Source organism: Suricata suricatta, chromosome 17 (assembly GCF_006229205.1).
Source record: "Suricata suricatta isolate VVHF042 chromosome 17, meerkat_22Aug2017_6uvM2_HiC, whole genome shotgun sequence".
NCBI classification, from domain to species: domain Eukaryota; kingdom Metazoa; phylum Chordata; class Mammalia; order Carnivora; family Herpestidae; genus Suricata; species Suricata suricatta.
The window spans coordinates 10,149,531-10,172,231 of NC_043716.1; the positions used below are offsets into that span (position 1 = coordinate 10,149,531).

General features: G+C 56.7%; 2 protein-coding genes across 7 annotated transcripts in view; one reads left to right on the plus strand and one right to left on the minus strand.

Moving 5' to 3' along the window:
• Positions 1-6,137, plus strand: part of GRAP (GRB2 related adaptor protein) — a 52,945-nt gene extending 46,808 nt beyond the window's left edge. For 2 of the 6 annotated variants that reach the window (XM_029928866.1, XM_029928867.1), the window contains 2 exons: positions 2,867-3,035; positions 4,660-6,137. In XM_029928866.1, coding sequence (XP_029784726.1) covers positions 2,867-3,035; positions 4,660-5,157 — 667 coding nt within the window. In that variant the 3' untranslated portion in view covers positions 5,158-6,137. Of the gene's footprint in view, positions 1-2,866; positions 3,036-3,916 lie in introns of those variants that run through there. The other 4 variants (XM_029928868.1, XM_029928869.1, XM_029928871.1 and 1 more) reach the window with 3 other exon arrangements.
• SLC5A10 (solute carrier family 5 member 10) overlaps positions 6,129-22,701 on the minus strand; it is a 59,993-nt gene continuing 43,420 nt past the window's right edge. Inside the window, exons 10-15 of the mRNA XM_029928864.1 lie at positions 13,873-13,980; positions 11,374-11,524; positions 7,441-7,609; positions 7,056-7,271; positions 6,600-6,657; positions 6,129-6,480 (exon numbers count right to left, since the gene is read on the minus strand). Of these exons, the coding sequence (XP_029784724.1) occupies positions 6,374-6,480; positions 6,600-6,657; positions 7,056-7,271; positions 7,441-7,609; positions 11,374-11,524; positions 13,873-13,980 (809 nt within the window). The 3' untranslated portion in view covers positions 6,129-6,373. The remainder of the gene's footprint in view (positions 6,481-6,599; positions 6,658-7,055; positions 7,272-7,440; positions 7,610-11,373; positions 11,525-13,872; positions 13,981-22,701) is intronic.

Here is a 22,701-nt window from a genome sequence, read left to right on the forward strand (position 1 = left end):
CCACGGCCGGCCGACAGCACGAGCGGCTGAGTCACCTGGGAGCAATGCGTACTGACAGCACACCAGCGGCTTTGTCTCGGTTTTGGGCATCAGGGCTCCACCTGGCCCCAGAACGAGCTGGTCTTGGAGCTAAGCTGCCCCGAGATCTGGGCTCTTAGAGAAGGTGTTGGGTCTATTTCAGGGTCAGGCCACCCGGAGAGCTGGAATCACAGCTCAGAGCAGACAGGATGGGAGAGGATTTCAAGAACAAAGCACCTGATGAGCACTGAGGCCTTGGGCTGCTCCTTTCCCTGAGCCGCGCCTCTCCCAGCTGGGCTGGACCCTCCGGGCCCACTCATGCCTCCTGCCTTTTCCGCGTCTAGTATGCAAGCTGTTATGTGCAGTGCGTTAGAAGAAGGCTGTGCAAGGGGCCGAGGGACCCCAGGAGACCTCTCACTCTGAGTTTGGGCCATTTTACCTGGGCTTTGAGGCATGAGAAGGAGCCTGACTCGAGGAGAACTGGGGGGACATTGTGCAGGCAAAGGCCTGGAGGGGCGGTATGCTGGAGTGGAGAGAGAGGCTCTGTGTGGTCTGGACCCCTTAACATGGGCAGGGTTGGGGCATCCCACTTTGCCTGCCCCCGACCCCCACACACACATAGGAGAGATTTACCCTGAACAATTCTTTGCCTTTAGTCTTTAATCTTAAACCTTTAACCAAGCAGCACGGCAGCCCCAGGACTGATGGTGGTGGAAGTGACCCAGGGGCAGGGATGTAACAGCAGGAGGCCCGGGCAGCTCCGGGTGATGGGGACTCCTGTTCCCCCCTACAAACCTCTGGGCTGTGGGCCTGGCGTAACTCGGGCTGCAAGCAGACTCTGGCTGACATAATTGTTTGACACTGTTTTAATTTCTTTTAACGTTTACTTATTTATTTTTGAGAGACAGAGAGGTTGAGAGAGAGTGTGCACGCACAAGTCGGGAAAGGGCAGAGACAGAGAGAGGGAGACACAGAATCCGATGCAGGCTCCAGGCTCCAGGCTCTGAGCTGTCACAGAGCCCGTCGCGGGGCTCAAACCCACGAAGAGACCCACGAACGTGAGATCATGACCTGAGCCGAAGTCGGACGCTTAACTGAGCCACCCAGGTGCCCCGACATGATTTAAATGTAGAACCCAGGAGGTGGTTTTTTTTCCCTTTTTATCATCAAGTCTCCACCACTGTTTGGTTTACACTTAGTGCCAAACAAAATATGCCCCTCACACCTGTGCCTGACCACGCCCACAACCATGGCCACGCCCAAGCCCCTGGCCACGCCCACAGGTCCCCGGCCTTCCGGGCTCTCAGCTCCAGCAGCCCCCACTGGCAGGAAGCCCTTCCAGGGGGGCGGGGGAGGTTCTTCTGCGTTCTCCCCAGAGCCACCAGCAGAGTCCTCACGTTCTTCCAGGGAGTGCGTCGGTACCCCCCCGACTCCCTGTTGGGCAGGTGAGGAGACCGAGGCCCAGAGGCCCCAGGTGAGCAGACCAGAGCCAGGAAGGATGGCTGTGGCTTTGTGGCCAGGCCCAGAGGATGAAGGGAAGGCTTCCTGGGGGTGGCAGCCCAGGGAACAACATGGTGCAGTAGCAGTGCCGGACTGGGGCAGACAAGGTCTGGGACATTATCAGTATCATAATTGGAATGATTATTATTGCTATTGTTCTACAAGGAGAACCAACAGGGGGCATGCTGGAGTGACACTTGACATGTGGGAGCTCGGCTGTGGCCCCAGCTCCCATTTTTGTTGCTGTGTATGACCCTGGGGAGGTCATGGTTTGTACTCAAGGCCTCAGTTTCCTCATTGTACAAAGGGCCCGATTTGCACCTTCTGGGCCAACATGTGGCAGATCCAGCCACCGCTGCCAAAGGGAGGAGAACCATAATGGTTTGTGCTGCCCATTGTCCTAAACCACACTGGCCCCACCCCATGTCCCAATCCATCATGGCCTGTCCTGACATGGGACCTGCCGTGTGTGGGAAGAGAGGATATGAAGCGTGTGAAGGAAATGGGGCTGGGCATGTAATCAAAGCCGCATCTTGAGTCCAAGGTGCTAAGATTTTATCCTAGGGCAATGGGGAGCCATAGAAGGTTCTTGAGGTAGGGGGCAGATAGAGACACGAAGCAATCCTCACGCCTGAGACCCTCTCCCACTGGCAGGCTCTGGTCTGAGTCAGCAAGGTCTGAGGACTCACTCTTCGTGGGACTGTGAGGGCCGGGAGGGGCAGGGAGAGTGTCACGTCTGAGGGGCATGTTGAAGACATGTGAGAAGAGGAACCCATTTACTTATAAATTTTATTTTTTTACTTAGAGAAAACAAGTGGGGGAGAAGGGCAGAGAGAGAATCCCAAGCAGGCTCTGCACTGTCAGCATGGAGCATGAGTCAGGGCTTGAACCCACAAACCGTGAGATCATGACCTGAGCTGAAATCAAGAGCCAGATGCTTAACCAATTGAGCCACCCAAGCGCCCCCCACCCCCATCCCTCACCTCTGAGAGGAACCCATTTATGCTGCCAATGAACCACAGGCAGCATTTTCTGAGCACTTTTCCAGAAGGGAAGTGCTACCATTATACAGAAGTCAGGTTTAGAGAAGTTCAGTGATTTGCCTAAGGCCACACAGCAACCAAGCGGGGGTTCCTGCGCCCACACCCTTAACTCCTCCCTCCCCACTCCCCAGGGGGGATTCTCAGGGTCTCACACCAACCAGCCCTCCCCACCTGCACCCTCTCCCCCATCTATAGGTCCCAGCCAGGGGCAGAAGGGCCAGCTGCCCACGTGGGGGCAGAGGGAGGCGGGGGCTGCGGGGGAGGGAGAGTCACAGGGTCCCCACTAAGGCTGCTCCTCCCCCCAGCTACGGCGACCAGGTCCAGCACTTCAAGGTGCTGCGTGAGGCCTCCGGGAAGTACTACCTGTGGGAAGAGAAGTTCAACTCCCTGAATGAGCTGGTGGACTTCTACCGCACCACCACCATCGCCAAGCAGCGGCAGGTCTTCCTGCGGGATGAGGAGCCCCTGCACAAGGTAGGCGGGCGGCCCCGTGCATGGCAGCCGGCTGCGGGCAGTTGGGGCCCAACCACCCGTGACACCTGCGGGCCACCCCTCTCCCGCCCCCAGCCGCCCCTCCCCCTACCTCCAGCGCAGGCTCTAGAGTCTGACTCTGGTGGGACTCTGGTGGGACTCCGGTGGCGCTGCAGTGAGACAAGCAAGGGTGGGAACGGAGAGGGAAAGGGACGGAAGGACTAGAAGGGACAGGACGCAGGGCAGCTGCTGTCTGGCTTGGTGTCAGTCCGGCTAGTGCGCGGATCACAGCGCCCCCTCCATGTTAATTTCAATGCCACGCTTGCTGAGCCTCCTGAGCGCCCGCAATGAGCTGGGCTTAGCATGCTGGCCATTGGACGGTGAGGAAACTGAGGCTCATCTAAGACCACTCAGCGGGCAGGCTCAGTCCTGGTTTCTGGCCCCGAGGAGCTGGTCTTGGATGTGGTGGAGGTGTGAGTACTGGCAGGCGAGGTCCTGGCTGGGCTGGGGGGGGGTGGGGGTGGGTGTGTGTGTGTGTGTGTGTGTGTGTGTGTGTGTGTGTGTGGTGGGGGGTGTCTGGCTGCCGCTGGTCCTCACAATAACAGCAATTTGCTAGCCAGCCCTTTCATCAAGAGGCCCCAAGGACCAGCCCTTGCTCTCATTAGAATGATGACACCACCAACAGGGTTATTAGCCCTGATGGAGTGCTGTTTCCTCGGGGAGGGGGGGTGTCAGCGAGGCCTGGGGCTAGAGGTCAGGACCCTGGGCTCCGCAGAGGAACCAGGGAGCGTAGCCTGGGGAGGGGGCTGACGATTGCCACAGAGAAGCTCCAGTCCTGCCTGTCCCTAGACCCCCACCACATCTGACCTCAGTTCATTCCTCAGCTGGGCCTCAGTTTCGCCTCTGCCCAATAGTCTCGTGTGCCAGGAGCATCCAACGGTGCCTCGGGAGACCCCTGTTCGTGCACTCTGCCACCAGGATGCTTGGCCTCCCCGGGCTGATCCTGCAGCTGGGCCAGCAGTGAGCTCTCAGTCTGAGCCGCCTTCCCCCTGCTTGGCCTCTGTCCCAGACCTCCTCTGTCCTCTCCCCTTCAAGCCCGGGGCCAGGCCTGCCCTTGGAGAATGTGAGAGAGCCAGCATGGAGCTGGGGACGGCCCGCACCCCCACTGCCTCGCTCTGGCCTGGGCCCCGGGGTCACCCACCCTGTGGGAGAACTCCAGAGCAGGATCCATGCCGCCTCCTCCTTCCTGGGCAGAGAACCGCTGATTACAGCCTGCCCGCTGATCCTATCACGCGTCCTGGACGAGATTCCGCGGCGCAGAACAGAGATGCTGGTGGAGCAGGGAGGGCCAGGACACTGGGCACAATCGTCATGGAGCCAGGCTGCCGTGCCTGCCGAGAGCTCTTGTCCGCCCGCCATTTGCAAGGGGGGAAAGAAACTAAGTCCCACGAGGGCGGGCACTTCCTCAAGGTCACCTTGGGGTGTAGATAGGACAGGAACCTGGCCCTGAGAGCTGGGAGCAGCTCTGACATCTTGTCCCTCAAAGCCCGGTCAAGGGCAACAGCAGCAAACTCTGTTCTCAGCTACGCATCACTTTACAGTTTATAACACCTGTTCCCGCGGCCAGGACAGCCGTGTTGGTCTTTGTAGATGGCGCGGTAGACTTGGAGCAAGAGGCGAGTCCCAGGTCAGTTCTGCCCCCACCCCAGCAGCAGACGAGCTGAAGCCCCCCCTCACGGCGCCCTCCCCTCGCAGGGCCCCCACGCCTGCTTTGCCCAGGCCCAGTTTGACTTCTCGGCCCAGGACCCCTCGCAGCTCAGCTTCTACCGCGGTGACATCATCGAGGTCCTGGAGCGCCTCAACCCCCACTGGTGGCGGGGCCGGTCTGGCGGACGCGTCGGCTTCTTCCCGCGCAGCTACGTCCAGCCGGTACAGCTGTGACCCGGGCGGGGGCCTGGGGTGGGATGCAGAGCCATCGGGCCGGCAGGCCACCAGACACTGGGGTCCAGAGAGAGGGAGTGGATGCCCTGTCCCGGGGTCCCACAGGACGCAGCCGAGTGACTCGGACTGGAACGTGGCCCTCCTCTTGGCTGGGCTCGGGCTCCTGCTGCCTCACACACACTGAGACGGGTCCCCGAGGCCCAAGGACCACTGCGATGCTCAGTGCCCACCCAGCAAGGGACGCCCCCAGGGTTTCCCGCTGGCCTCTTCCCATTGACTGCAAGCTGCATGGTGTCACAGGACCCGGGGACAGAAGCCTCACTCATGCCAACCATCAATGGCCACGGGCTCAGGGGGAGTTGAGGGCCCCTATATGTGGGGGCTCTACCTGAGGAAGCATGGCAGATGGCTTCACCCGGGGCCACCATCTGCTGAGCCTCCCTGCCCACCCTCAGATGGGCCCTTGAGGTGTGCTGGCTACCAGGAAGGTGGCTTAGTCGTGAGGGACAGGCAAGGGGCCTGCACACGTGTTGACCTGGACCGATGGACGATGGACTGTCAGACTCCAGGTGGAGACTGACTTCTCAGCAGCCCCGTGACAACTTCGGCCCCCCTGGGTGCCCAACACCCCGCCCCACCACGGGCACTTTGGGGACAGCCTGAGGGAGAAGAGGGCAGGGATGGGACACAGTTCCCACTCGGGGAGCCTGGCCGCTCTGGCTCTGGGTGGTTTAGGCCCAACCTCTGCCCAGACTGAAGCTCCCGGAGGCCAGGCGGGAGGTCGGACCACAGCTGGACTTTGAGGGCTTGCAGGATCTGGGATGGGACCCTGGCCTGAGCAAAGGTGGGGCGTCCACACAGAATGTGCCACCAGCAGCCGGTACTGACTAGCCCCTGCCCAGGGCCTGGGCACTTTGGGGAGCAGGAAGCGTGAAGGGGGGAGCTCTGAAAACGCTTTGAATGCCAGGCTGATGGTGGAAGGGGCAGCGAGCAGGGAGGGAGGGAGAGGACGGCCTCGTGGCAGCCAGGAGCAGCTGGGATGGGGACAAGGGCCCAGTGAGGGGGCTCTCCCTCTGCCCAGGGCCGGCCGGAGACCCTTCAAGCCCTGAGCTGCTCCTGACCTGGGCCCGTGTATTCCAAATAAAGACAGAAAAATGAGTATAAGGATGTTTATCAGAAATCTCATTTTCTTTGCAGCTGTGACTACTTTGTGCTGTTTCTGAAATACTACCTTCTCTCTGCCCATTGCCCCGGTGCTTTTTTAGGACTCCTGGGCACCGACCAGCTACGCGGTCGGGAGGGGAGTCCATACCTCTCTGGGCCTCGGTGTCCTCACTAGGGAAAGCGAGGTGGCCCTGAGGACTCCGAGGGCTCCGGCGTTCTCGGCCCTCGGGCGAGCGTCAGGCGAAGTAGGCATACCAGAAGACGTTGACACACACGAGCAGGATGGCGTTGAAGCCACACACGCGCGCCCAGAAAGCGCGTTTCTGGGGTGTCTGGCCATCACCTGGAGGAGTGGGGAGGGGGACAGGGAGACAGATGAGGGGCACAGGGCCGCACTTCGTGTTCCTCCATCCCGCGTTCCTTGGGGTGGGAGAGGGACTTAGTCTGGGGTCACACACGTACCTGCTTTGGCCCCCACAAGCACATCCGGAGCCAAGGTCCACCAGGTGAGGTTCTCGATCTGCAGAGAACAATCGGGGTGGGGGTGTGCGGGACAGGGGCCCAGACAGGGTTAGGGGTCAGTGGAGGAAAGTGGGCACCTGGGTTCACAAGGAGACAGGGATCAAGAGCTAGAACATTCTTTTTTATTTTTAAAGTGTATTTATTCTGAGAGAGAGAGTGCAAGCGTGCGAGAGCAGGGGAAGGGCAGTGAGAGAGGAAGAGAATCCCAGGTAGGCTCTGCACGGTCAGCACAGAGCCCCGATGCGGGGCTTGAACTCATAAACCATGAGATCATGACCTGAGCTGAAGTCAAGAGTCGAACGCTTAACCGACTGAGCCCCCCAGGCGCCCCAAGAGCTAGAAAATTCTCAAGTCACAGAGGGTCAGGGGTCAGAGTCAGGGCCGGGGCAGGCTCACCTGAATTCGCTGGGGGCAGGGCGTCAGCAGGCTCCCGGCCACCACGATGGCCCCGCTGAGCACAAAGAGGGCGACCGCGAAGTGCAGGTAGTGGACGCTGGCAAGGATGGCGGGCCGTGTGTCTGGACTGCCGCAGCGGGGCGCAGGGTGCAGGAACTCCAGAACCAGCCGAGCGGCACCCAGGGCCAGCCCCGCCATCAGGCCCCAGAAGGCCCCCTGGGGACGGGGAGGCAGGGCGGGCGGGCTGTGAGGGGAAGGCCCAGCTCCCCCAGCAGCACACGGGCGGCAGGGGAAGGGGTGAGCCAGACGCAGCCCATCCGCGGGGAGGGGACCCAGCCTGATGCCCCTCGTCTGTCGGCCCCGGCTCTGCCCATCCCCCACCCACCTGCTCATTGGCACGCGGCCAGAAGATGCCCAGAATGAAGACGGCGGTCACTGGGGGGGCCAGGGAGCTGGTCACTGACTGCATGTAGATAAAGAGCTGCCCGCTGTTGGAGTCCTGCAGGACGGGGATCCAGGCCACGCTGACGCCGATGAGTGCCACGATGACCAGCCTGCGGGCGGACAGTGGGCGTGCTCGTCCCCGGAGACCCTTCCTCCATCCTCCCGCACCTCCTGCAGCCGCTAAGAGGCGTGCTCCAGCCATCCCCTGCCACCCGAGCCTCCTCCCTGGCCTCTGCTCCGCTCCTCTGGGGATGTGGCCGGCCCTGCGCTGCTCCCACCCTCCCACGGCCACCTGCCGCCTGCACCTGTCGGCTCCTTCTCATCCCTGGGGTCTCCACTGAGCCCTCAGGAAGCCCCCCAGGGCCCCCCAGGCTCTCCTCTTTGTCTTCAAGGCACTGGTCCCAGTGGACACAGAGGTATATGTGGCTATTTACATGCATCCTGTCTGTCTCCCCTTCTCGGCTGGAAGCACCAGGAGAGGCTGGAACCCCATCCGCTGAGGTCACTGCTGCACCCCTGGGTGCACAGTAGGTGCTCAATAAACATCCGGTGGCTTCATGAATGACCTGCTGCCCTCACATTCCAGCCAGACTGGCAGACTCTCTAGTGCTGGTGGCCTGGGACTAGCACACTCCTCGCCCCTGTAGCCTGAGGCTGCTGACCTGCACCCGTTGCAGGTGGCCTCTGTCCCAAGGGTGCAAGGCTTGGATGGGGACCTGGACTCCTCAGCAGTGAAGCCTGAGACCTCTGGCCAGAATGAGCCCCGCTGCCTCCCTCCCCTGCGTGGACCCCTCCTTTGGGCCCCTGCCTGCCTCCCCTCTCGGCTCAAGGCCTCCACCCTGTTCAAAAGCCGCCCATCAGAGCCCACCTGAGTGCAGGGCACCGTGCGAGAGACCCAGACTCAGTGACGAGCGGGCCCTGGTCCCTCCGCAGCATGGAGAGCGGAGTGAGGAGAGTAGCTGAGCCCGTTACTCTGTCCTAAGGGCTGGGCCGAGGGAGCCCAGGGGAAGTATGGATCCCGGAGGGCTCCTAGGCAGAGGAGGCCCTCCTCCAGCCTTGAAGAGGTGTGGGGCCCAGCTACGGAGACAGAGCTGGGGTCACATGTCCCGTCTGCTCCTCCTTAGCCGAGTGTCCTTTGCCCCTGTGTCTTGGGTCACTGGGACACCCCTCACCCCCAAGGAGGGTGATGGGTGAGACCCCCTGGAGCCCTAGACAGGACAGCAAGGGCGAGAGAGGCCACGTATGCAGCCGGGGTGGGTCCTTCCTGTCTGCCCTTCTGCCCGCCTCCCTTTCTTTCCTTCCAGGCCTGAGGGAGAGGGTGGAGGAAGGAGGTGCCACCTTGATTAAGGCTAATTAACCCTGGCAGGCAGGCGGGCGCTGCCCTCTTCAAAGGCATAGGCGGGCTCCCCGGACACCCAGCCCACCCCACCCTCCCCACCCGGCTTCTGCAGCCCACACCGGACTCGGCGTCTCTGGCCAGGCCTGGACTCCGGCCCTTGCCTTCCGCCTGCTCTCCGGGGCTTCCCCTCCCCACTCAGTCACCCCCAGGCTGCCAGAGTGACCCCAGACCCAGAGGCTGTTCCTTCTTCCTGGAATGTCCTTCTCCAACTCCTCCCCTGGCTGACCTCCTCATCCCCCAAGGCTCAGCGCAAGACCCTCCTCCTCCAGGAAGCCTTCCAACCCCATCCCTTCCTGCGCACACACTGCCATCAAGATGAATGACCCTCGCCATCATTCCAGGGCTACAGCTGTGGTGGTGGGGGGCCTCAAGGCTCCCCCATATTGTTCACCTTGATGCAGGATGCCAGGGAGGCATGGAGCACTCCTTGTGGAGGGGATAACAGAGAATGGTAGACAGAGGAGGGGGTAGCAGGGAGGAAATGAGGGAGCAAAAGGCCCCGGCAAAGATCAGGGCCCCAGATTTGGGACTGTCACTTCCCCCAGGCCTGTGATGGCTCCTCTGGCCCCGCCGCAACCTGATGAGACTGTCAGGGTCACTGGCATGCCCCTGCCCGTCCCTGCCCCACGATGGCCTTCTCCCCAGGCTTCTGGACATGCTCAGCCGGACCTCTCTCTGGGAGGCCCACACCTCCTTGGATCGAGGCTCCAGAGACCCAGGACCCCACACAGTCTAGGAAACACAGCTTAAACGGTGTGATTTTAAGCACGAGGAGGCTGGGGGTGTTGGGGATGTCCCTGTGCTTCACGAGGGAGGCCTGTGAGAGCTGAACCCTGGCCCAACACCGAGCATTGGACCCTCTCCACTGTGCCAAACTGGCACCTGAGGGAACCGGGACCCAGAGAGGGTGAGCGACTTGTCCAGCATCACACAGCCTTGTGCCCCCAGGGCAGGCTGGCAGAGCCTGGGGTGGCTGGAGCTTGACTTAGCTTAAGAGGTGGGAAGGAGGTCAAGGGCACCATGGTGAGGGTTAGTTGGTGCAGAGGGGAGGCCAGTTTAGGACTTTGGCTTCAGGTGGGAACAGGTGAGGAGCCTGCCTCTGAGGAGGCCAGGACGTCGGGGCAGTGGCCATGGGGGCCACTGAGCGGGCACTGAGGCTACTTGTGTCCCAGACCAGGGGGCCTGGTCCCACTCTGGGCAGCTGGGGGCACTTGGGTCTCAGGGCCCAGGATGCCGACCCTGGAAGGGCTTTGTAGGAGTCTGCCAGATAAGGGCAGGCTTTCAGGGCCACACGGCCACTGAGGAGGGGTGGGGGACCCCGCAGAGGGGAGAGGGGGTCAAGGGGCTGAGACCTGCTGACAGAAGCATCGTGCAAGGCGGGAGGGAGGGGCTCCTTGTTTTGGAGGAGGTTGTGAGCCTGCAGATGAGCTCACACTTGCCTGCTGCGTGGCGTGTCCCAACAGGGCCCTTCTGACAGCAGTGCAGCTCACTGACATCACCGGGCCACCTGCCTGGGGTTCCGGCAGAGACCCCACCCCGAGGACGAGAGCCAAGGGCAGGGGGCCGCAGGGTGCGCTGTTGGTCAAGACACACACCAGAGGCTGAGCCCCTCGGCAGGGCGGGCAGAGCTGGGCAGCGAGACCTGGAGGGTGATGGGAGGGCGGAGCTGGGAGGGGACCGAGCAGACAGGTGCTTGCACACGCTCAGACACCAACCTCTCATTACACGTTGATGAGTTCACCCCGAAGGACTGTCTGCCGAGTACAGGGGTGGAGGGCTGGGCCAGACACGGCCCCTCCTGGCCTTGTGGGGGTGAGGGCCATCAGGGAGGCAGGTGGACCTATGGGCCACATGCCCTGTGGGAGGAGTCTGACAATGGTCCCCTATGAGAAGCTTAGAGGGGAGAGGGACTCATTCCTTAGTCGGGGGTATCAGGGAGGGCTGTGTGGAGGAGGGGGACACTTGGGCAAAGTCTAGAAAGATCAGGGAGGGTCATCGAGGTGATAAGCAGGGGACAGGCAGGCTAGGAGGAAGCGGGAAGAAGCTCAGCAGGGCCAGGGGCAGCTGTGGCCTGAGTGTGGCCGTCCTGAGATCTGGCCCTGGGCCCTCTGTGGGGCAGCAGAAACCATCAGGAGGGCCAAGGGCTCAGGTTTCAGGAAGACAGAGAGATCTCTGGGATGACTAGGGAAGGGGGACTCTACCCAGCAGAGATGCCCTCAGAGATTCATCTCAGAGTAAGAGATACACTTAAGATGAGGTCTGTGGCCATGAAGGGGTGGCCAGAGCGATGTGGGATGTGGGATGGAGGACACTCTGGCCCTTTGTATCCTCTCCTTCCTGGCATCCCCCTTTCTGCAACTGGCAAACTCCTACTCATCCCTCAAAGCCCCCCTCTGGTGGGGCCCCACAGGCCATCGTGTGGCAGGGGAAGCCCGTGTCCCAGCCTGTCCCCAGTGCCTGCCTCCCCCCCCATACCGGCCAATCAGCAGCAGCTCCCGCTCGCCAGCGCCGGGCCGCAGCCGCCTCCAGATGTCCATGGTGAAGAGTGTGCTGCTGCTGTTGAAGATGGACGTCAGCGATGACATGAGCGCGGCCATCATCACAGCGATCATCAGCCCCCGCAGCCCTGGGGGTTGGAGAGACCGGCCGCTGTGACCCCGCCTGGGAGCCCCTCCTACCTGTGTCCTATCGTCTGCGGCCCCACGGTCAGCAGCGGCCATTCACAAGTCCTTGAGGGCAGAGCCCCAGGAGGAAGGAGGCTGGAGGCTTTCCCGGGAGACAGACCCAAACACAGAGGCTGGGAGGCCAAGGGCAAATGTGGGGGGGGCGGGCTTCTGGATTTGCGGCTTCCTGTGATTGCTTCTGCTATGGCGAGTGCACTTATGAGCACCGTTCCCACAAAGCCTTGCAGGTGACAAAGCACTTTCACACCCAGGACTTCATGTGACGGAAGCATTATTAACCCGTCTGACGGATAAGGAAGTAGAAGGTCCTAGCGGGAGGAGAGGTGCCCAGGGACTCACGGTGCCCAGGGACTCAGCCAGCCAGAGGCAGAACTCTAGGGTGGGGTGGGGACAGGAAGGCCGGGGGCGGGACCCTCTGCTTGGAGGTCACAACTCGGTCAGGGTGCCTTGGCCCGCTGCCTGGGGTCCCCTGCCACTTCCTACAGGTGGCAGGCCCCAGCAGGCACTGGGTGGTTCCCTTTCTTGTTGGCTCTGTGGAAAAGGAAATGCAGTTTCCAGGGGGGAGGGGAAATGAGGAGGGGGTCCCCATCCAGGTGGGCAAGGCCCTGCTTTGCAAAGCCTTCTGGGAGTCGTGGGCTTGAGAGGGGCTGAGGGTGGGGAGCCCTGAGAGACAGAAGGATGCTCAATTTGTAACTCAGTGCTGTGTGGCGTAAGGCTGGTCACCTCCCCTCTCTGGGCCTTCATCTGGTTCCATCTCCAAGGCCTCTTGTACTTTTTCTTCAAGTGTCTAAGAACCTCCGCCATGTCTGCAGATTCTGTCTCTCCACCAATCACTCCCCTGGGATAAACTTGACACAGACCCCCTTCCCCTGAGGATTCAGCCTCCCGGGTGCCATTTTGGCCTGGCCTTGCTTCTATGCCTGACCTGCTGTGTGACTTCTGGGCATCCCACAGCCTTCTCTGTTCACTTATCAGGCTGACCGGGCTGGCCCCAAAGAAAAGTGAGTTAGATCATGGGTTTTCCCCAAACAGTTCTCCATCCTGCTTCTCTTGCTCAGGGAGATGGATTAACTTGGGGTTTATTGTCTACTCATTTCTCAGACAGGGAGCTCAAGGCCTAGAGAGAGGTTATGGTCCAACCATGGCTGGGGGCTTAGCGAGCTCCTCCCAGCCCCCAGAACAGAAGAGGAAGGGGAGGCCCAGAGGTGGGAACCCACAGTGGGGCCAAGCCTGGAGCCAGGCGCCATCCCTGCTTTCTTAGGCTTAATCCCAGCGCCAACGCTGAGGGGTGGGAAGGCGTCATGATCTCCAATTTACAAAGGAGGACACTGAAGCCCGAAGCAGGAAGGTGACACGCCCCAAATGTCTCAGCCGGCAAGTGGCAGAGCGGAGTTTTGATCCCAGGTCTGTGCACCCACATCTCCTGGGCCTCGGCAACCTGGGAGAGAGGGAGAGGAGGCAGGGTGGGGCCAGGAAGCTAGCTGCCACAGGAGAAGCCACAGGGAGGGAGGGGGACACTTAGGGTCCGAGATTCCAGCGGACCAGACTGCAGAGGGTCTCAGAAGTCTCTCTCCTTTCTGTTCGGGTGGAACAAGAAACATGGGAGATGGAAGCTAAAACCTGCCCCTTCCTTCTATCACTTGGGGGAGGCAAGAGCTTCTGGGGGCCTGAGCCCCGGATCCTAGCAGAGTGAGCAGTGGGCTTGGGGACCGGGCCGACTGGGGATCTCAGCCACTCTTGCCATGGGGAAGTCACTTTCCTTTCTCTGTGCCTCAGTTTCCCGATCTGTAAAATGGAGCTAATAATAACCTCATAGCCATAACTGGGAGGCGGTCGGTAAAAGGGTCTGGCACCCAGAAGGCCTGAAAGAAGAGAACACGGCAACCTTACTGCAGGGCTCCGACAGCACAGGTTACGAGGAGGCAGATTATCCGGGTTCAGAACCCAGCTCTGCAGCCCATCTGCCACGTGACCGTGGGCACGTCTCTTAACCTCTCTGGGTCTCAGTTTTCCTACCTTTAAAATGGGGATGATCACAACTTCACTTAGGGTTCCTGAGAAGAAGATGTAAGTTAGTCACATGGAAAGTCCTTGGAACGGACCCCGGCCCCCGGGAGGTGCCGGGAGAGTGTTCTCTGTCATTAGTACTTTCCTCTCCTCCCCGAGGAGTGGGACATCCCACCTGGGTGTCATGCTGTGTCCAGAGTGGCCTCCGCAGCCCCCAGGAGCTCCTGCCCTCACTGGGCCCACCCCACACGCTGCCCAGGCCCCACCCCACCCAGAATCTCACCTACGGGCATCAGTTCCATGACCAGCTTGGGGTAGGCGATGTTGGAGCAGCCGATCTCGGCCCCGCAGGCCCGGAGACACTCAGACGGCACCACGCAGCCCACGTCGTCTGCAGGAGACAGAGGCCCAGGGTGTCCCACTCGCCCCACCCCATCCTCCCGAGAGGCCTGCGCACCTGGCATGGGCCTGACCTGCTCCGTCCTCACCACCTCTGACCAGCGGCTACTTGGCCCCAGGTCTGTTTTCCAGCCTGGGTCACGAGGAGGGGGCTGGCTCCAGAGACCTATTCTGGCAAAAGCAGGCAAGACGGGCACCTTCTGCCACCCCTGGGCTCCGAGCTTCAGGCTGGGGCAATTCCCCTGAACCCCACCCCAAATCATCTCCAGCAGCTTCCGGAAGACCCTGAAAACACAGGAGAGCCAGACCAGTGGTTCAGGTGTTAACAGGATCCCTCCAATCGCGGTGATGCCGGCCCCTCCGGCTCCTCTGGGCTTGTCCCCTTTCCACCTTGCTCCAGCCGCACGGGGACCCCCTGCCACCTGAGGCCTCCCCCACCAGGCCCTCTGCCCAGGCCTTCCCAGAAGGGAAGACTTTCCTCCAGTCCACGGGGGCTGCTTGTTTGTTTCTTGGTCTTCCCGGGGCCAGTGAGCCGGTGAGGAGGGGCTTGGTCTCAGCCAGGCCGCCTCCCCTGGGCCAGAGCAGGCGCACGGCTCCTTTGTCGAGTGAACGCGGATTAACGAGCGTCCTGGACTGAATCCTACATCCGGGCCTCCCTAGCAAGCTGCCTCGCCAGGACCCCGTTTGGAGGAGGCGGGACCCCGCTCCTCTGCTGCCCTCGGCAGCCGGGGCTCCCCACCCAGCACAGTGTGGGTGATGGCCATCAACCCCACGTTCATGTGCTCCTGCCATGAAACATTCTCTAAACGCCTTGCGGCCTGTCCCTTGGGGTTTTCAGCAGGGGCCCGCAGAGAGCAGAGTAAACGGGAAGGCGGTGATTGTGGGGGGAGTTCACAGAGCTCCAAGGGGACAGGAATGAGAGCCTCTCTGCCTGGTTGGAGGAGCAGTTTGGGGGCTTAGATTTCGATGTGGCAGCAGGTGGCGGCATTCTTGTGACAGCGTCACCCCACCCCCAATGACCTGGTCTCTAGCTCCAGGTGTCCAGGACACCTGCTGCCTGTCATCCTTGGCACCTCCTACACAGTGCATCCAATCAGACTTGCCCCCTTCCCCCTCCCTGGCCGGTAATAGCTCACTGTCCTCTCTCCTCTCCCCCACTCTGGTGCCCCAGCCCCTCCGGCTTCTCCTCCCAGGGCCCTGCCTGCCTCTCTTGGCTCCCTGCTCTGCTCCATCTCCTCCCATCCAACCTGGGCACCAGCTCCCCACCGTCTGCCTGCCGTCTTTCCCATCCTTGCAAAATTACAGCTTCGCTCAGGAGCCCCCTCCCCCCACACCCTGGGGCCCATGGCTTCCTGGGAGAAAATTATTTCCACAGCATTTAAGGCCCTTGACAGCTGCTCCCAGGTCCTCCCATCCCACACGCACGCCTCAGCCACCCTGCCCTGCTTGCATTTTCTCATCCACACCCAGCACTTCGCCAGCACCATGCCTCTGCCAACAGCTCCCCTCCGCCCAGGGCTCCGTCCTACCCTTGTTTACCCCCTGCTCCAGGGCCCATCACAAAGGGCTTGTCCTCTGAGGCTTTTTCTACCCCCCACATCCTCCTTCCACAACCAGGGCAAAGCATCTTCCTCTCAAAGGCTCCAGTGGCCAAGGATTGAATCACAACTGCTTGTCTATTTTACCTCCCCCATCAGACTGGGAGCTCCCCAAGGGCAGACACTGGGTCTGAATCATCTCCCAGTCCCAGCCATCAGTCAGTTCAGGGCCCGGCCCAGAGGAGACATCCTGTGAACATTTGTGAATGAATGAGTGAGTAACCAAGTGAATGGTTGGGAGGAAGGAGGAAAGGCCTAGAAGGAGAGGAAGAGACAGAGAAAGGATGCCCGAAAGAGCCATGTGGAAGGTCAGGCACTGCTTGGTCCAGCTGCCCTAGTCTCCCACCTTCTGGCCCAGATGAGAGGGCCAGAAAGAGCATAATTTGCTGGGACACACAGACCCAGGACAAAGCCCGGCCCCCACGGCAGGACTTCAGGGAGCATTGGGGTCCAGCATACAGAGGGCAGCCGATGTGCCCCTCCTGACAGGTTCTGGGCCTGGACTGGCTGGCTGGGGGCCCAGCCCTCCTGGGAGAGTCCCAGCCACATGATGGCTCAGAAAGCCCGAGTCAGGAGATTCTGGCCGAGTTTATTCAGCCCATTCTAGGCTCTGGGCCCGGGCCACCGCCTCTGGGCACCACTGGCTCACTTGCCGGAGTTTGTGCTGAACAGCAAGAACGACCTCTCCTTTGTGACAGCCGCAGAGGTGCGTCCACTTGAAGTCCCCCGAATGTGCCACACTCAGGAGTGAGCAGCCTCCGGACAGCGAGGGCCAGGGGACTGGGCAGGGGGCTGCGGAGCTTGCCAGTGACCCAGCCCAGGAGCTCCCCAGCTGGCTCTACGTTTGCATCGGCACCTCCACCAGCCAGGATCCCCACCAGACGCCCAGGAGTTGTCCCTCCCCTTGTCCCCCATGGTCTCCCTCCCTGTGGCCAACGCCACATCCAGCCCTGGGCTTAGTGACCAGTGAACCTCACCTCCTCCTTACGGTACTGTCCTGTCCCCTCGAGCCCCTCCCTGCACGCAGCAGAGGGGACTTCTAAAACCACCAACCTGCGCATGGCCACCCTGCTCGTATGCTTCCCTGCTCTCCATCCCCTGCTCTCCATCCCCTGCAGGAGGGATCGCAAGCCTCTAACTGTGTCATTCGTGGCCCTCTACCCACCTAGCCACTTTCAGCCACATCTCTGGGCATCTGTGTTTTCTGTTCCCTCTCCCTGGAATACCCTTCCCTCCTTCAAAAACTCAAGGAATTCATATGAATTCATACTCTCAACTTGTGGGTGAATACAGGCTTTGGGCAATATCCTCATGGCACCAATAATTCCGTGACCTGTGACAGCCTCTGCTAGTGTTTGTTGATGGACTAAATGACCCTTCCCAAGGAGGCCACTGGACACAACACCCTGAGGGCTAATCGAGGTGCTCCCCACTCCCTATCCAGGCCTGGCCCATCCCTGGGACACAGTCTAGACGTGGATGTTGCAGTAAGGAGTAGGAGAAAAGCACACATACCTGGGTTTAAGCCCAGCTATCCAGTGCCCTACTGTGTGGTTCTGGGTGATTATTTAAGGTCTCTGAGGCTGTTTCTTCCTTTGTAAAGTCCTTCTGAGGGACATCCAGAGGCCAAAATTCAACTTCAACCTAAATGTCACAACCTGATATAAAAATTAATTCAAAATAGATCACAGATTTAAATGTAATGTGTAAAAACTATAAAACTTTTTTAGGGGGGTGGGAATAGGAGAAAACCATCAGGGCCTGTGGCTAGGCAAAGAGTTCTTAGATTTGACATCAAAAGCAAGATCCTTCAAAGAAAAAATAGACCTCATCACAATTAAAAGTTCTGTGTAAGACATCTGTGAAAAGGATAAAAAGAAAAGCTACAGAACAAATAAGTAAAGTTGCAGGATATGCAGTCAATGTATGAAGATCAGTCATGTTTCTCTACACTAGCAATGAACCAACAGACAGAGTAATTAAGAAAACAATCCCATTTATGATGGTATCAAAAATAATAAAATAGCTAGGAATAAATTTAACCAAGGAGGTGAAAGACTCGTATGATAAAAATTATAAGACACTGATGAAAGAAATTGAAGATGACACAAATAAATAGAAAGATATACCATGTTCATGGATTGGAAGAATTCATGTTGTTAAAATGCTTGTACACCAAAAGCCATCTACAGATTCACTGTAGTCCTTATCAAAATTCCACTAGCCTTATTCACATAAATAGAAAATATAATTCTAAAAATTCATATAGAACCACAGAAAACCCCAAATGGCCAAAGTAATCTTAAGAAAGAAAAGAGAAAAACTGGAGACATCACTTTCCAATTTCAAACTATATTGCAAAGCTATAGTAATCAACACAGTACAGTATTGGCACAAAAACAGACACACAAATCAATAGAACACAATAAAAATTATATATATGTATGTATCTGTATATATATGTATGTATATATTTAATATATCACAAAGGAACCAAGAATATACAATGGGGAAAAGATAGTCTCCTCAATAAATAATGTTGGGAAAACAGAAGCTACATGCACATGAATGAAACTGGACCACTCTCTCATAACATACACAAAACCAACTCAAAATGGACTAAAGATTTGAATGTAAAATTCCTAGAAGAAAATGTGGGGGTGGGGTAAGCTCCTTAACATGGATCTTGGCAATGATTTTTTTTTTCTTTGACACCAAAAGCAAAAGTCCTCAAAAAGACAAAACAAAACAGAACGAAACTCCCAAATGGGACAATATCAGATTTAAAAGCCTAGTGCAGCAAAGGAAACCATCAGCAAAATGAAAAGGCAACCTATGGATTGGGAAGAAATATGTAAACCATATATCGGATAAGGGGTTAATAAATTATATAAATAACTCATACCACTCAACAGCAAACAAAACAAAAAACAACAGAAAAAACACAAATTAAAAAATGGGCAGGGGTGCCTCAGTCGGTTAAGTGTCTGATTTCTGCTCAGGTCATGATCTCGTAGTTCATGGGTTCAAGCCCTGCATCAAGCTCTGTGCTGACGGCTCAGAGCCTGGAGCTGCTTCAGATTCTGCCCCTCCCCTACTCATGCTCTGTCTCTGTCTCTCTCAAAAATGAATAAATGCTAAACAATTTTTTGAAAAAACATTTAAATATAAAATGGGCAGAAGATCTGAATAGACATTTTTCCAAGGGAGACATAAAAATGGTCAATGGGTACCTCAAAAAAAAATGCTCAACATCACTAGTCATCAGGGACATGCAAATCAAAACCACGATGAAATATCACCTCACACCTGTTAGAATGGCTACCATCAAAAAGACAAAGATTACGTGTTGGCAAAGATGTAGAGAAAAAGGAACCCTGTGTGTGTGTGTGTGTGTGTGTGTGTGTGTGTGTGTGTGCGCGCGCGCACTACTGATAGGAACATAAGTCAGTGCAGCAACTATGGAAAACAGTATGGAGGTTTCTCACAGAATTAAGAATAGAAGGGTATCTGGCTAACTCAGTCTGTACAGTATAGGACTCTTGGTCTCTGCATTGTGAGTTCGAGCTCCATATTTGGTGTAGAGATTACTGAAAAATAAAATGTTAAAAAAAATAAAAATAGAACTACCATATGATCCAGCAATGCCACATCTGGTATGTATCTTTTTTTTTTTGAGAGAGAGAGAGAGAGAGAGAGCACGCACAGGAGCGCAAGCAAGTGGGGAAGGGGTAGAGAGAGATGGAGAGGGAATCCCAAGCAGGCTCCACTGACTCGGGGCTCAATCTCACAAATTGAATCAAGAGTCAGCTGCTTAACTGACTGAACCACCCAGGCATCCCAGGCTTATATCTTAAGAAAATGAAGTCATGGGGCGCCTGGGTGGCTCAGTCGGTTGGGCCTCCGACTTTGGCTTAGGTCAGATCTCACGTTTGTGGGTTCGAGCCCCGCGTCAGGCTCTGTGCTGACAGCTAGCTCAGAGCCTGGAGCCTGCTTCGGATTCTGTGTCTCCCTCTCTCTCTGACCCTCCCCCTCTCATGCTCTGTCTCTCTGTATCAAAAATAAATAAAACATTAAAAAAGTTAAAAAAAAAAGAAAATGAATTCATTACTTGGAAGAGATATTTGCACTTCATGTTCATTGAGGCATAGTCACAATAGCCAAGACATGGAGACAACCTAAAGGGTTCATCAAAATCCAAAAAAGTCAAACTCATAGAAAAGGAGAGTAGAATGACGGTTCCCGGGGGTGGAGGGTGGGGCAGGGGAAAAATGTGAGATATTAGAGGCACAAACTTCCAATGATAAGATGAATAAATTCTGAGGCTCTAATGTACAGTATAGTGATTATAGTTAATAATATTATATTCTATACAAAATAAAAAGAAGAAAAAGAAAAAAAGAAAAAGAAAAAGCTACAGACCAGCAGAAAACATATGTAGACTATACACCTGACAAAGACCTTGTATTTAGAGTGCATAAAGAGCTCTCAAAAGTCCACAGTAAATACCAAACAATCCACTTAGGAAATGGGCAAAACACACACACAGACATTTCACCAAGACGACATACAGTGGCAAATAAGCATAGGAAAATACGTTGGATATCATGAGTCATCAGGAAAACACAAATTAACACCATAATAAGAGATTATTACACATCTATTAGCATGGCAAAAATAAAGAAATTTTGACAACATAAAATGCTGTCAAGGATGTGGGTAAACTAGGGGCGCCTGGGTGGCTCAGTTGGTTAAGTGTCCGGCTTAGGCTCAGGTCATGATCTCACGGTTTGTGGGTTCAAGCCCCGCGTTGGGCTCTGTGCTGACAGCTCAGAGCCTGGAGCCTGTCTTCAGATTCTGTATCTCCCTTCTCTCTGACCACCGCCGCCCCCCATCGTGCTATCTCTGTATATCAAAAATAAAAAAAAATTAAAAATTAAAAAAAAATAGGATATGCCTAAATTAGATCATGCAGATGTTGTTGGGAAAATATACATAATACGGTATCTACGCAAATGAATGTGTATAATATGTATATGAATGTTCATAGCAGCTTTACTCATAATAGCCAAAAACTGGAAACAAGCCAGTGTCCTTCCACAGGAGAAATGGGCAAGCAAGCTCTGGTCCATCCAGGTCATGGGATCTTGTGAGCCACAGAAATGAGCAAGCTACCGATATACACGATGACCTGGATGATTTACCAGACAATTATGCCGGGTGGGAGAAAAAGCTAATCCCTAAAGGTTAAATACTGTATTTTCCATGTATATAATATTCTTTTTTTTTTTTTAAAGATTATTCATTTTATTTATGTTTTTATTTATTTATTTTTTTTGAGAGAGAGACAGTGTGAGCAGGGAAGGATCAGAGAGAGAGGGAGACACAGGATCTGAAGCAGGCTCCAGGCTCTGAGCTGTTAGCACAGAGCCCGACGTGGGGCTCGAACCCACGAACCGTGAGATCATGACCTGAGCCGTAACCGGACGCTCAACCGACTGAGCCTCCCAGGCGTCCCTATAACATTCTTGAAATAACAAAATTGTAGAGCTGGAGAACAGATGAGCAGTTGGGGGGGGGCTAGGGATGGAGATGTGGGTGCGGCTGGCAAGAGGGAGGGCTTAGTGATGGCAGAAAACTTCTGCATCTCAGTTGCAGTGGTGGACACTCACATCTACACAGGTAGTAAGGTTGTGTGTGTGTGTGTGTGTGTGTGTGTGTGTGCCCACACACACACAAATGAACACATGTAAACTGTTGAGATCTGAACAAGTTCTGAAATGCACCAATGTCAGTTTTCTGGCTACAGGATTGTTGTAGGACGGTTCTACAGGATGACACCACTGGCAGAAACTGGGTGAAGGCTGGATGCAACCTTGGTGTTTTGTTTGCTTGTTTGTTTCTTTGGTTTTGTTTTTTAATTTTTTGGTTTTATTTATTTTTAGAGAGAGAGAGAGAGTGCATGCGCGTGAGCCAGCAGGAGCAGGGGAGGGGCAGAGAGAGGAGACACAGAATCCAAAGCAGGCTCTAGGCTCTGAGCTGTCAGCACAGAGCCCAATGTGGGGCTCGAACCCACAAACTGCGAGATCATGACCTGAGCTGAAGTCGAATGCTTAACTGGCTGTGACACCCAGGCGCCCCTGTTTGTTTTAACAACTTGTGCATTTGTAACTATGCACAGCTAACTGTAGAGTTAGAGGCCTACGTGCCTTTCAGCCTGAGAGCCAGGACTCCCTTCATGAGCCCCCTGGACTTCGCACCGTCATTAAGGCCCAAAAGAGAGGCTGATGTGCAGCGAGACTGCTGATCTGGGCCCTCAGTGGCAGTGCTATAAATCAGACTTCAGGGCTCCCAAGGCAGTGCTTGCTCACCGGGACTGCCTGCCTCTCCCTTCTGGCTGAGTCGGGTAGGGAGGGTGTGGGGATGTGCGAGTACCTGGGAGGGGTGAGGGGCACCAGCGGGGCTGTGCTCAGGGAGAGGCAGGGGCCTGGCTTCTGGGGCCATCCAGACACACTGTGAAGCCCTGAGGCTGGGGTGTGGGGCTCATGGCAGAGAGTATAGGACTTAGGGCTTGAGGGGCCAATGATGGGGACCACAGGGGTGCTGGGCCTGGAAAGAGCAGACATTGCTCAGGGCAGCAGACCCAAATGGATAGATGGTGGAGAGCTCTGGAATAGGGGAGGCCTAGAGATGCCACCAGCCAGCCCTCAGCAACACAGACCAGTGTCCTCAGGGCCCCTATCCCCACCCAAGCACGCCACAGCCCTGTCCAGATCCAGGGCAAATGGTGGGGGAAGGAGGGAAGGGCCATGTCAGGTGCCAACTAGCTGTGGCACACAAGGGGGTGGGGGCTGTTTATTGGGTCAGGTTTAATGGGCTCTGTTGTCGCTGTCTTTGTGGCCTAGCCAGGGTCCCAAGCCCCAGGACTCAGGGCAGATAGTTGGGCCTGACTGCCGTCCACCAGCAGCCCTCTCTGGCCCTCCCCACACCAGGGTTCAGGTGGGCACTGCTCCTCATTCAGGACCAGTCCTGGACGGGTACCCGGGAGGGAGCAGGGCTTGGGGACTAAGAACTGGCTATCCATTTGCTGTGTCCACACCCGGCTCCTTCCTGAG